This window comes from Danio rerio, chromosome 9 (assembly GCF_052040795.2).
Source record: "Danio rerio strain M-AB ecotype USA chromosome 9, GRCz13ab, whole genome shotgun sequence".
In the NCBI taxonomy this organism is placed as follows: Eukaryota; Metazoa; Chordata; class Actinopteri; order Cypriniformes; family Danionidae; genus Danio; species Danio rerio.
Window position 1 is genome coordinate 19,247,846 of NC_141029.1, and position 15,144 is coordinate 19,262,989.

The window sequence follows — 15,144 nt, forward strand, 5'->3', positions numbered from 1 at the left end:
AAAGTTGGATCTTTAGGAAAACTAAACAATAAGAATTACCGGGAAGTTTCAACAAATATGTGGCAATTCTATGATTAAATATTATTCAAACTAGTGCTGCACAATATAAATTCAACAATGGTATCACAATGTGTGTGTGTGACCACAGTGTCACATGGCAGGAAATGCAATGTTGATTTGAGATTATGGTTAATCGGCACAAAAGTTGAGAATACATGAGATTTGTGGAGTCATTGCAAAGAATTACCATAACAGACTGAAAGTTTATCATTTTCATGTGTTTTAAAGAGAGCCTTTCCAGAGAGTTTAAAACATTTGGGCACAAAAAGTACATTTGTAACTGTAATAAAGAATAATTTTACTGAATTATCAATACTGAATTATCAGATGGCGTTTCTGTGAGGAGTTTGCATGTTCTTCCTGCGTTCGCATGGGTTTCCTCCGGGTGCTCCGGTTTCCCCCACAGTCCAAAGACATGCGGTAAAGACATGCGGTACAGGTGAATTGGGTAGGCTAAATTGTCCATAGTGTAGGAGTGTATGTGTGTGTGGATGTTTCCCAGAGATTGCGGCTGGAAGGGCATCCGCTGCGTAAAAACCTGCTGGATAAGTTGGCGGTTCATTCCGCTGTGGCGACCCTGGATTAATAAAGGGACTAAGCCAACAAGAAAATGAATAAATGAATGAATGAATTATCAATACAGTAAACACTATTCAGTGTGGGCAACACAGTGGCGCAGTAAGTAGTGCTGTCGCCTCACAGCAAAAAGGTCGCTGGTTCGAGCCTCGGCTGGGTCAGTTGAAGTTTCTGTGTGGAGTTTGTATGTTGTTCTCCTTGCGTTTGTTCAGGTTTCTTCCAGGTGCTCCGGTTTCCACCACAGTCCAAAGACATGCAGTACAGGTGAATTGGGTAGTCTAAATATTCCTTAATGTATTAGTATAAATGAGTGTGTGTGTGGATGTTTAGATTGGTTGCGGCTGGAAGGGCATGTAAAAACGTGCCGGATAAGTTTGCAGTTCATTCCGCTGTGGTGACCTCCGATTTAAGGGACTAAGCCGAAAAGAAAATAAATAAATGAATGACTACAGTGTTTATATTCAATTTCTGTACCTAAATACTGTTTGACTCTCTGGAAATCCATAAAGCACTGTTTATACTTCTTATTTCTTTGCTCGATTGCAACTATTTTTACATGCAATTTTTTTTTAAATTGTTGCAAATTTATTAAAAATAAAAACCTGAAAAATCACATGTACATAAGTATTCAAGGCCTTTGGCGTGAAGCTATTAATCGAGCTCAGGTACTTTCTGTTTCTGCACTGATCATTCTTGAGATGTTTCATCAGCTTAATTAAAGTTCACCTTTTGTAAATTCAGTTGATTGGACATGATTTGAAAAGGCTGACACCTGTCTATATAAGGTCCCAGGTTTGGCAGGACATTTCACAGCACAAATCAAGCATGAAGACAAAGGAATTGTCTGTAGACCTCCTAGACAGGATTGTCTCGAGGCACAAGGCTGGGGAAGGTTACAAAAAAATGTTTGCTGCTCTAAAAGTTCTAGTGGTCACAATGGCCTCCATCAATTGTAAGTGAAAGATGTTTGGAACCACAAGGACTCTTCCCAGAGCTGGCCGTCCAGCTAAGCCGAGTGTCAGGGAAAAGGGCCTTAGTCAAGCAGGTGATCAATAACTTGATGATTACTCTGTCTGAGCTCAGGTGTTCTTCTGTAAAGAGAGAGGAAAACCTTGAAGAAGGACAACCATCTGTGCAGCAATCCACCAATCAGTCCTGTATGGTAGAGTGGTCAGATGGAAATCACGCCTTAGTAAAGGGCACATAACAGCCTGCCTGGAATTTGCCAAAAGGCATCTGAAACAAAATTCTCTGGTCTGATGAGACTGTGGGGATGTTTTTCAGCAGCCAGAACTGGTAGAATAGTCAAGATAAAGAAAAAGATGAATGCAGCAATGTACAGAGACATCCTGAATGAAAACCTGCTTCACAGTGCTCTTGACCTCAGACTGGGGCAACAGTTCATCTTGCAGCAGGACAATGACCCAAAGCACACCACCAAAATATCAGTGGAGTGGCTTCACAACTACTCGGTGAATGTCCTTGAGTGGCCCAGCCAGAGCCCAGACCTATATTGAACATCTCTGGAGAGATCTGAAAATAGGCAAAATTTCCTAAAGACAGGTGTGCCAAGCTTGTGGCATCATATTCAAAAAGAATTGAGGCTGTAATTGCTGCCAATGATGCATCAACAAAGTATAGAGCAAAGGCTGTGAATACTTTTGTACATGTGATTTTTTAGTTTTTTAATTATTTTTTTTTAAATAAATTTGCATCTTTTTTCACATTGTCATTATGGGGTATTGTGTGTAGAATTGTGAAAAAGAAATTAATGTAATCCATTTTAGAATACATATCACATCAGATTTTCCAAGGTCTTGCAGAACTAATTCAAACACTATAAACAAATCAGTGAAAATCAGTAGTTACCATAACTTTACTGTAAACATAATGCTAGGTACATTTTAGGTTTTACAGATTGAAGTTTACAGTAGAAAAAATATATAAATAGTTTATATACCAACATGTTGATGTACTAATATGTGTGTTGTTTATGAAAATCACTTGGTAATTAGAAAGGCTGTAAGTGTATCACAAAGAGCTTCTACACCATCTGAAGTAAATTTTAAAATATTGAACATGCACAGCGTCATAGACACAAATACTAAACACCATCACGGAGACACACAGTGCTAATGTAGTGTAGAAAATTGAATTTAAGAACATTTGGTGTAACATAAAACTCTTGCAAGCATAAACGATAAGACAAAACAAACTATTTATTTGTATAGCTAGTTATATATAGTTATATAGTATATATAGTTATTGTGTATTCATCTTTAATCAAAATCTAGAAAAATATAAAACATTAAAAAAAAATCAATATATAAATCTTTTTTGCTTCTGTGGTTGGTTTGCCTATTTTAGACAGTCTCCACAAAGAGCCTTGGGTCATTAATTAATGTCCTTTTTAAACAAATGACTACGATGTAATTAAATGTAATATAAAATCTAAGATTTTTATGTGATGTTTTAAAACTATTTTATTCATTAAATAAAATTTTAGTCCGCTGAATTATGAGGTTAATGATAAAATTCATAAACCAGGGCTCAGCAATATGGACTGCCTGATGGCCCGGGGCCAGCATGAGAGATGTTTGGGACAGTAGACGGGATCGTTGCTGGCCCAATTGCTACTCTTCCAATTCAGTGCTGCCTTGTTACTAAAGTTTAATTTGCCTACGACTATTTGTCAATTGCATGTAAATATTCTTAGAATTGAGAAATCGAGTTTGTGCTTTTAGGCCTTTAAATGCCATCCTCTCTGTGATGTTGCAAACTTTTTTTCAGTTTCTCTTATCTGATTGGATGTTGTGAGCATATTTTTTTCCCCCCATATAACCTGGTAACAACCAGTTCAGTGAAGAGACGGTAACATAGCGGCAACATCAAATTAGGAGACTAAAAGAAAACGTCTACATTTCCATAGGTACAGCATGACGAAAAAATAAAGTGATGTTTTTCACAGTTTGCTGTCAGTTTGGCAGGTCAGCCACCTTTTGTAAAATAATTTAAAACTGCAATAAAATAAATAAAATACTGCTCTTTTTGGTTGCATAACAATTTTGCTTATTATACTTTTTTATACTTAAATTCGAGATTAACAGATGTTATTTTTGACACATTATTTAAATATTTGGCCATAAGAAACACCTATTAACCTTTTTTTTTTTTTTTTGGTGGGGCCATGGAAAATTTTGTTAGGACAAGTAAGAATCCTTAGTATTGAACCCTGATCAACCATACAGAAAACAGTGCAATATTGATGTTTGCAACAGCACAGATTGAAATGTCTTGACCAAGTTTTTATTTCACCAGGTTGTACGTGTCTCCCAAAGCAAAGCTGTTTTCTCATGCACTCCTCAGTCCTCTTCAGTGGTGCAGGCATGTGCTGGACAACCCCAAACCTGAGGTGGAGTTAGCCAAACGCTCCTTATGCTACAAACTGGACCAAGGTACCAGTGATAAGTGACATATAATAAACACAGCAATTACATTTATATAAAGTATCTCAGTTTTGTCTCTTCCAGCTTTGATTAGGAAGTAATATTTATATTTATTTTCATGAATTATGGATTTTATAAAAGTTCCATATAATTTAATACATAAACGTATATTTTGCATGAAAGTCTTTTACACAAATAATGCTTGATTATAATGATGTAGTTTTAAAAATCTTTTTTTTAGCACATCACAACAATAATGACACAAACAAACAATATCATTGAAATCACTTTCAAATTATTTCCCCCATCTAATAAGTGATAAAAACAGCCAATCAAAATCCATACTGCTTTTAAAAGGAAGAAACAAAACTGCAGTTTATGTTTTTCTGTGAATAATAATTTATTTATAAGTTGTCTTTTCGAGCCTTACAGTTTTAAAATGGAATTTAGATGGTCTGTTAACAAAAGAAATATGGTTCAAACACAGAAATAAAGGCTAATTTAATACAATGTAAAATATTGTTAGATCTATTTTACATTTGTCTATCTCAAAATTTCACATTTAATTTATTTGCTGTTTTTTTATAATTATTTCTTATTTTCTTATTAATATTACTATAATGATCATAGTTTTAAAGCCAATTATTCCAGTTCGTAAGCAGTTTATTAGTGTTGGAGTATAGTAATGCATTACAGTAACTTACTACTTTTTTGCTGTAATTCATTAGTGTAAAGCCTTACTAATTCAATTCAATTCATGTTTATTTCTGTAGCGCTTTTGCAATGTAGACTGTGTCAAAGCAGCTTTACATAGAAGATTATAGTAAATTGAAACTTAGTCAGTCAGGTTTTAAAGTTCAAGTTCAGTTCAGTTCAGTGTAATTTAAATTTCACTGCTGAAAGTCTAAACACTGAAGAGCAAATCCATCGATGCAGCTGCACAAGTCCTGAACCAAGCAAGCCAGTGGTGACAGACAAACTTCAACAAACGAGAAAGCGAGAAACAAACTTCACCAATTGACGAAAGTGAAGGAAAAAAACTCTCAAGGCTCTGTTGGGCATGACCATTTCTCCTCTGGCCAAACTTCCTAATAAAAATTACAGTCATATTTTACTTTTACATGTGCATTTCAACACTCTTTTTGTGATGAAACTGTTCCAAAATATAATTGTCCAAAGGAAGAGATAAAAAACTGCAAGACGATGAGATGTTAAAACACTAATAGAGGTCATGTGTTCAAAACAAACAAAGGCACAGATTAATGACTGAGTGTGGAATCATGGGAGTTCACATTAAACACTGGTCTTCTCAGGATGTATGTATTGTGGCAGTTGTTCATTTCCAATAGGAGACATTTAGATAGCAGCACAACAACATTTTTTTTTATTAAGCCATTATCATTATTTTCCCCCTTTATTTTGTCATATGTAAAAAAAAAGAAGAAAGCTTAATGGTTTAATGTCTCAGTACTCAATATTCTGACAAAAGGTAAGGACACAAGTCAGCAAAATGTATAATGCTGTTCTATTGTTTTTTTATGTGTGGATAATTTAATAAAACATCTGACATTTTTACAGTGCTCAGCATAAATAAGTACAACCCCATATTTATCCAAATAAATATACCCATTAATTTTTGGTGCATTTAAAGAAAACAGTTTTATTAAACAGTTATATCCATTAAAACAAAAGTTTGGTCATCTTACATCTTTACGAATAGAAAGATATAATACATTCACAGACATCCCAGGTTGGGAAAAGTTATTTTCGGGTGGGGCATAGATGATTTGTTGGAGTTTGTGGGAATTATCCGGCAGGAAGGGGTTAATTTTATCATTCGTTTGCGGGCATCCATCTTGGGATGTATGCATTCAAATTCAAACAAGTTCTTGCAAATACAAATTACAAAATTTCAACTGAATGTTTTATTTTTTATGTTCCTTATTTTTCCTGTTTAATAAACAATTATTCAATATTCTCCCCAACGTATTAATTTGCTTGTAAAAATTTTTGGACTGTCTTCTCTTCTTTTTGTAAGATCAGTTACAGTTTTGCCTTTGGTATTCTAGAAATATTAATTCAAATGAGAGGTTTGTGAGGGGTGTACTCATTTATGCAGAGCACTGTAAGTTCAACATCTGTAGTTATTTTTATTATTTATAATTAATAATGATCCTTTAATGTATTACACTTTTGAGATAGTACTATAGTAAGGTAAGGGATTACCTTTAAATGACAGTAGCAAGTAATCTGTAATTGATTAGGGTTTGAATGTAGCTTGCAAAACACATGCTGATAATACACGCTGTAAAAACCTGAAAAAGCAAATCTTAAGAGTATGTTTACCCAGCAAAAAATAATGAATTAATCAATTATTCCTATTAATTATTAATGAATAAGATCTTCAGTGGATGTAAAAAGGTAAATATAACCCTACAATTTCAGTTGCAATATGCATAAGATATTGTATCCATCATAACAAATGTACATAACTTTACTGTAGAATAGACATAGATAAACTGTATAAATCTGAGACTGTCTCGGGGACATTGTGAAATGTTTTTGTATTAATTATTTCTGTGGATGAGCCCATACATAAATGATTTATGAGGTGCATATACAGAGATGTGTGTTGTGGAGTTGCAGGCGCTCTGAAAGGCTTTTGAAAGGCCAGATTCAGTAAGCTTGGCTCTCAGCAAATGGGGTCATGAATACATCTTTGTTCAGGCGGCCTCTGAAAACCTTTGTTTTTGTGGGTCGCCTTGAATGCTTGTTTTTATGCAATCTTGAAAAGGCTAATTGAGGTACGCAAAAGTACTGGTGTTCATTTGACTACCAATAAATTGTAAAGACAGAGAAATGTGGATGTTTCTAGCTACTGTTTTTTAAGATTGTCAGAAATTACTTTCAATAATTCATTAAAGTAGTTTATTTTTGGGTTATATTACTGTAAAAAATATGCCTTAGTGATAACCTTATTGTGTATAAAGAGATTTATAAAAATAGATACTCTATCTAATATTTAGCACAGCCTCGAAGGTGAGCATTACGTTTTTTTACATCATACAATTATATTCCTTACTTTAATTGAACTGTAAATGATATCAAAAGCTTTATTTGTTAGTATTATTAAATAATTGAATTATTGAATGAGCTAACATGAGCAACAAAGAACAGCTGTCATCACTCTGTCATCTGTCAATCTCACGGCAATTCAGAGCTTTTTGATTTGGTGGCTAATTCGTATGAGTTTGTACAATCTAATTCTTACAATTTCGTATGAATTGCTCATCACCCAATGACAGTTGGGTTTAGGGGTGGGGTTTGGTGCCACGCCCCCTTTTTAAAAACATAAATTTTTGTATGAGTTCAGAATTTGTACAAATTAGCCACTAAACTCACAAAACGTAAAATACTTTTTCTTGTGAAATCTGGGGTGTGTTTCCCAAACAACGACATAACTAGTGGCTGAACTTGTACAATGCATCATTTGGGAAATGAAACCGTAGTTTTTCTGTCGCAGATTCATAGTTTGAACTACGTTAGTTATAATGTAAAACCTCCATAATGACGCTCTAAATGGGGCAGAGTAACAACTTTTATTGAAAATAGACATCATTTTTTGTATAAAATTATTTGTTTTACACACACACGCACTTAAAAAAAATCCAATATTAGTTTTAGTAAAAACATGCACTCGTTTTCTATATTAGCGGAAATATAATTATGTAAACGGTACATATAGGGCCAATGTCTCCTTTAAGAATATTTAATATTCTATGATAAAGCATAAAACTACTTAGCTAATCTTAGCCAATGTTACTCTAATCTCATATATAAATCATATAAATAGTTTATGGCTTTAATTTACAGTAGGCTATTTATTAAGAAAAGTAATAATAATAATAAATATTATTATTATTATTATCATCATTATTATTATATATTATTATTATGTAGGATATTGTTTATTTTTTATTTTTTGAAAAGTCTACTTTTACAACTATGACATTCAAACCACTGCAGAAATGTTTTAACCACTAGGGCCATGTCATATACAGTTGGCTACAGACACATTTCTTAATAAATAGCCTACTATAAATTAATACAATAAGCATGTGCTATATAGCATATATTTGTTTTCACAAGCTTTGAAGATGTAATGTAAATTCCTATTTCCTATATAGGTCACCTATAGCTTTCGTCATGAGCCACGGCTGCTTTCAAAATGTCATAAATGACATGGGCGCAAGTGTCAATATGAAATTTTTAAATCATTACGAGTTTAAATCTTAGAACGTTATAAATTAACAGGGCACAGGGGGACAACTGGGAATAGAACACAACCAGGAACTATGCTTAAGTACAGCTCCAGAGGTGTAGTTACAAGCGTATAAGTTTGCGAATGTTTGTTGGAACGATTGATTTAGGAAACACTAAATCAATAAACTATGTTTGTAATGATGGAACTTGCAATGTTAGTTGGCTAACCCCAGGCTGGTATTAAGTAATGCTGTGTTCAAATTGCATGTTATCAGCTGAAAATGTGTAAATGGTGTAAATGGTGGTAATGGATGTTGCACCGCCCGGCAGCACAATATATTGAAACATTTTCATATTGCGAAAATAGCACATGCAATATCTCGGAGAAGTTCAACAAATTATTGTTTGTTTTTGTGCCAACCATTGTTTGCTGCATGCATAGGGTATTTATCCAAATCTGACCAATCAGATGGGGCTTTTACTATTTTTATTCCCACCTCTCCATTAGCTGCTGTTGTATATATATATATATATATATATATATATATATATATATATATATATATATATATATATATATATATATATATATATATATATATATATATATATATATATATATATATATATATATATATATATATATATATATATATATATATATATATATATATATATATATATATATATATATGAGATGTATATATCATATATATATATATGGGAGACACAGTGGCGCAGTGGGTAGCATGTTCGCTTCACAGCAAAAAGGTCGCTGGTTCGAGCCTCGGCTCAGTTGGCGTTTCTGTGTGGAGTTTGCATGTTCTCTCTGCGTTCGCGTTGGTTTCCTCCGGGTGCTCCGGTTTCCCCCACAGTCCAAGGACATGCAGTACAGGTGAATTGGGTAGGCTAAATTGTCCGTAGTGTGTGTGTGTGAAAGAGTGTGTGTGGATGTTTCCCAGAGATGGGTTGCGGCTGTAAGGGCATCCGCTGCATAAAAAAAACTTGCTGGATAAGTTGGCGGTTCATTCCGCGTATATATATATATATATATATATATATATATATATATATATATATATATATATATATATATATATATATATACACAATTGAGCATATTTTCTCTGTTTTGTGCAGCCCTAATAAATGCTAACAGATATATCACCTATTGCTGCTAGTTCATCTAACACATTAACCTGTGTAAAATGTGAACAAACCTTTTTTGTTTACTAATTTTTTATTTATTTACTATATTGCTTTGCTATAAGCATTTATTAACATTATACCTACTTAAACTTTTACACTAACCGTACTGTTTCTACATTAATGTTGCTGTGTGTGATGTTTGTATTAATTGCACTTCCCTTTTCCCATTAGCCAAAAGATGGCGAGGGGTCCTCTCAAGCTGTGTGTCTTCAAGCGTTCTGTACAGTCCTTTAGATGGGGTCTCTTCTTTAAGCAGCTGCTCTAAACCCTTTACTAAACCTGCACTAACTGAGCAAACAGGTAATGTGTGTGAGAAATTGAAAAGCTTCTCATTATATGTTAGAATCTTTCTCTAACTCTCTTTAACTTTCTATTTCTAACTTTTCTCTTAACTCTCTCTAGCATACTATTAAACAGAGTACTTATTGCTTCATGTAATCCTTTGAAATAATATTATTGTGTGTATTGAATGTGAATTGTTTAGACAAATACATTTTATTTTTGATCAAATGCAATTAGCTAAACTTTATTGTTACAGTGGGGGAAATGAGTATTCAGCACGTCACAACATTTCCAGGAAACATATTTCTAAAGATGTTGCTGACTTGAAGAAATAAATATGTACAAAGAAAACAATATTAATTAGTTTACAAATTAAGTTATTAAGTTATTAAATGACACAGGAAAAATTATTGAACACATGAAGAAAGGAAGGTGCAGAATGGCAGTGAAAGACCAGACAGCAGCTAAAATCTCTCAGTAATTCTTTAGCTCAGATTTGATAGACAAGACAAACAGAACCATCAAGATTTTTACACTCTATTGAACTTTTTAAGCTGACTTTACCAAAGAGCATTTTATATAAAGCATTAAATACATTTCAGTAGTTCAGTAAATTATCCATGTGTTTCAGATTTTTAAACAAATTTTTAAAAAAATTATGCATTTTTTTTTAACCAAAATCTGATTCAAATCCATTACAACAAACACACAATGTTGCCTCAACGTTGCATTAAGCTGTGCTTAGGCTGCGTGGATGACCACTGTACAACATTTACTCATCATCAATGAATCTGTTTAAATTTCAACATTTATTTATTTATTAATTTATATTGTAATGCTTGTTTACTTTTCTTGTTTGTTTACCTTCTCAATTGACATTTTAATGTAGTCTATACCCTTTTAGTTTCATTATATATAGTTTATATATTATATTAAGTATTTAATATAATTTAAGCTTTATTTTATACTGTTTGCTTATAATTAGATGTGTACTGTATGCATTAAAAGTTTGATTATATTCATTTGTGTGGCATTTTTACACTTCGAAGCTTACACATGCAGTTGTTAAATTAAAAAGGAAAAAAGAATGAACAATATTTAATATTCAGCAATACTGGAAAATTATTACTGCTTATCCTGTATTCTAGGCAGTATTGATAAACTGCCAGGGAAAAAAAACATTAGGTGCGTTCGACATGAAGCACAGCTGCAGCCGGTGATCAACGAGATTAGCCGAGCGCAGGCGGGGGCGGAGTTGAAAACGGAGCCGTCAAGACGGATAGCTGGACACCTCGGGGCTCAAAGTTTCTGCAGTCATGATGACCGATCACATGGCGTCATCATCATTTTTTAGTTATTTTTATTTATAACAACAAAACAATTGCAAATAAAACAGAATACAGTCTCTACAAACTATAGTTCCTTTTTAAACAATAAGGGAGAATTATGAATAAAATATATAACAAATGCATGAGAGAAATAAGAGGAAATGAGAGGTTAATATAAACATAAAAACGAACAGGTCTATTAAATACAAGGCAATAAGCATAAATTCTAGGAGATAATAATCACTCTTTAGGCTAATACTTCTTGTTTGAATATGCTAAAAAAGGGTTTACATATATGTACATTTAAAGATATAAAAATTTCCAATGTAAAAAGCAAAACAAGGTGTTTTGATTAGGTCTTAATAAATGAGATTATTTTGGATAATGAATGCATCATTAATCCAAAAAGATTGTGTTGAAAAGAACAAAAGGTAAAATAAGTGAGCTATGTAGAAGTTTCCCAGAAAGAGCAGGTAGCCTTTAAACTGCTAGACAGGAAATAAAATATATATTTATATTATAATAATAAAACCATTTTATAATTATTTAAAAAACTTTAACTTAATTTGTTAAGAAAGCTTTAGGGTGGCAGGATCAATGATGATGATTATTTTATTTCAAGTCTGTAAGACTTATTTGAGTTCATATTTAGGTTATTCACTAAAATATACACTAAAATATATCATTTAAATCGTATATGGAGATGAATGCAGTAAATAGTCTTTATAAAAATTTTTAAAATAAACCTGTGCAAACAAGCTAACCTTTATAACCAGATTATTTAACAAAAGATGATTACTGCAGTAAAATATTGGTAGTATTTTAATAAGCAAGATGTGTGCAAGATAGAGAGTTGATAAAAAAAGTTAATTGTTTGTTTTGAAACTTTTGAATCGGAATTTGTCCAATAATAAACCCGAAACACACGTGTTTATTGTCATGTGGTGAACTCGGCCAATCGTGTAATATCTGTGTCGTCATCAGAGCTCCTGCAGCTGCTCTTCAGATGCTGCACGGTCTGAGTCGGCCGTCTGATCTCGGAGCGCTGTCGCGGTACTTTGATGCCACATGTGACAGTCATGTGGCGTCGGAGCAGCAACAATCCGGACAAGATTTCTAACCAGCATGCACCGCTTTTAGACAGATTTCGATCGAGTTGAACGCACCTATTAATACATGTAGTAAGAAAGTCATCTGGTGGTGGCTGAATGTCACATGACAATGTTGCTACAGCCCTCTCACATCTTACATTTTTACGTTGTAACAATTTAGCGAGCATCTAAGTGGCGACGTTGCCTTTGAAAAAAATGCAACATTATACAGACATCGCTACAATGTAGATGTGTTTGTTGGGATGTCAACATGTCCAACAACTTTTATTTTTCAGAGAAAAAAAAAACATGATGTGTTGAATATTATTTCCCCCACTATAAGTGAGAATTAAGGACATAACATTCAATAATTCTATTCTCTTTAAATAGTGTATTGCAGATGTGTTGTACAGTTTAAAGTATTTGGGGTAAGCCTAACAAATAATTTGTACTTTAAAGAACACACTTTAAAGTGAATTTTCATGGTAATTAAGCGCGCTCTTTCAAAATGGTAATGTGATGTGTAAAATATAGATTAATATTTTTCAGTATTTCATAAATATACTGATAAATAAAATGGTTAAGAAACAAAAACTAGTAGTAGAATAGCTGAGAAAAATATTGATTTTTGTTTTTCAGGCATCAGATATCCTTTCCTTTAGTCAACTCAGCATTTTTAGGTGAAATCTGAGACATCACTTATTAGTGATGACCACATGGTGTCTGGAAAGGACTGTTGCAGCATATGTTCCATCAAGCAAAGATCTGATTTTAGTACTTTGTCACAGAAGGCCTGCATATGGACTATATATATGGATTTATGTGCATTAGATCAGCTCATTTTGCTTCAGGACACAGATTTTACATTGCAGGTGGCAAGTAGCACACGGAATTGAATTACATGTACTCTTTATCTTGTGTAGTGTGCTCTACTTTTGTTCATAGTCTTTGTAGGCAACAACTTGAAAGATCTATCATCTCTCTTCTGACCCAGATCCACCTTCGCCAAACCAGCAGAAGCCTCTCACGGGAAGGAACTGCTTGAGCCTCACTGAAAGATCTCCCACATTCCTCTATCACACGGCTACGCAGAGTAAGCTTGAGTATTATGTGTGTATTTACACAAGTTGAGGGTCTGTAAAAGTTTTTTTTTTGCTCACCAAGGCCGTATTGTTTTATCAAATATACTAACCTAGTGGGGGGCTGCAAGACCCAGGTTGGGAACCACTGATCTAAAATTTGTAATCAAATAGATTATGTAAGCAATAGGGTATATGCACAGCTAGTGTTTTTCCCCTACTGATAAACTTCCTGTAAACAGTTAATGTGACTTTTTTAAAAATTTTCCATGGTTCCTTTTACAGCATCTATGTTGTGATGAAATGAGAAGAAACGCCGTTTACATGCACACGCCGTCAGAATCAGCAAGCTAGCGCAGAAACTCCATTGAAAATACTTGAGTAAAATACATTTTCATATTTTAAAGACATGGTGCAGACAAATAAAATTTAATGCTGTGCTTCTTGTTCATTCTGAGAACCACTTTATAACGTATATCAATCAGGCAGTGAAGATCATTGATTTTTAAAGAAAACAGATGTTAAAAGCAGCGATTTTGTAATAAAATACAATACAACGAAAGTGCTTTAACCAGGTTACTGAAAATTAAAAGTCCTTCTGCATATATCCTATTCTGTCACAGATTATAATTTGTAAGTAGTGAGTAATCTATTCAGCAATGTGTTTATGTCTGTACCATTAAACTCTCCTTGTCTTTTTTCAGGTAATAGTCATCGGCAGCGGCCTCTCAGTCCTCAGTCCTCCATAGACAGTGAGCTCAGTGCGTCAGAGCTGGAGGAGGACTCGGTCTCAATGAGCTACAAGCTTCAGGACATGACTGATGTGGAAGTCATGGCTCGACTGCAGGAGGAGAGTATGTACTTTAATACACCATGTAGTTGAGGGAGGCTATTTATAGCCTTTTTTATTTTCTATTATTATTTTTAGGGTTACTTTCACCTTTACTATGATAGGACAGAGAAGATAACACACAGGAATGCATTGGGAGCAGAGAGATTTGAAGGATTGATTTAGCATTTAACCTAATCCATTTAACCTTAAGATTTCTGGTTCACACCATTTTTACCATGTTTTAGTTTTAAAACACATAAGTTTTGCTATGTTTACACCATCCTTCCACATTACGCCAGAGTTTTCGAGCGCTGAAAACGGAGCGTTTTGAAACCACTGAAGAGGCCGTCTGGGCTTTTTCCTCAATATTTTCTCAATATGCTACACAATGTTCAGTCTTGCTTTTCTTCTTGTAAGTTAAGACTTCGCAAGTTTGATATGCCAGCAGCTAGCTCTCTGCAACTCTCACATGGTCGTCTACTGAAGCTGCAATCGGTCAGTACCTGGATGGGAGATCACATTGGAAAGCTAGGTTGTTGCCGGAAGTGGTGTTAGTGAGGCCAGCAGGGAGCGCCCAACCTGTGTTCTGTGTGGGTCCCTATGCCCCAGTATAGTGATGGGGACTCTATACTGCTCAGTGAGCACTGTCTTTCGGATGAGACGTTAAACCGAGGTCCTGACCTTGGGACCTGGGGTTTCACCTCGGCATCCTGGACAAATTTGCCCACTGACCTCTGTCCATCATGGCCTCCTCACGGAGACTGCCGTCTAAACCAAAATAAACGGACGGCAGCTCCTCACTGAGACTGCCGTCAAACTGAAAGCAAAAGTAAAATATGTCTGGGCCCGGTCCTCTCTCGGCTTCCTCTGCCATCTGGGGCTGGGGGGGGTTTGGCGTCACAGCACCCGCGAGACCTATATGAGACGGGCCGAGAGAAAAGGAGATGGAAAAAAAAAGGAGGAAAGACGGAGTAGACC

At 34.4% G+C, this 15,144-nt stretch overlaps 1 protein-coding gene across 6 annotated transcripts in view; it reads left to right on the forward strand.

The window, feature by feature from the left end:
• The window catches only part of slain1a (SLAIN family member 1a), a 28,828-nt gene that overhangs the window by 1,942 nt on the left and 11,742 nt on the right, over positions 1 to 15,144 (forward strand). For 2 of the 6 annotated variants that reach the window (XM_087266674.1, XM_087266675.1), the window contains exons 2-6: positions 3,955 to 4,091; positions 9,726 to 9,854; positions 13,044 to 13,127; positions 13,250 to 13,348; positions 14,039 to 14,188. In XM_087266674.1, the coding sequence (XP_087122800.1) occupies positions 3,955 to 4,091; positions 9,726 to 9,854; positions 13,044 to 13,127; positions 13,250 to 13,348; positions 14,039 to 14,188 (599 nt within the window). 6 annotated transcript variants of the gene reach the window in all.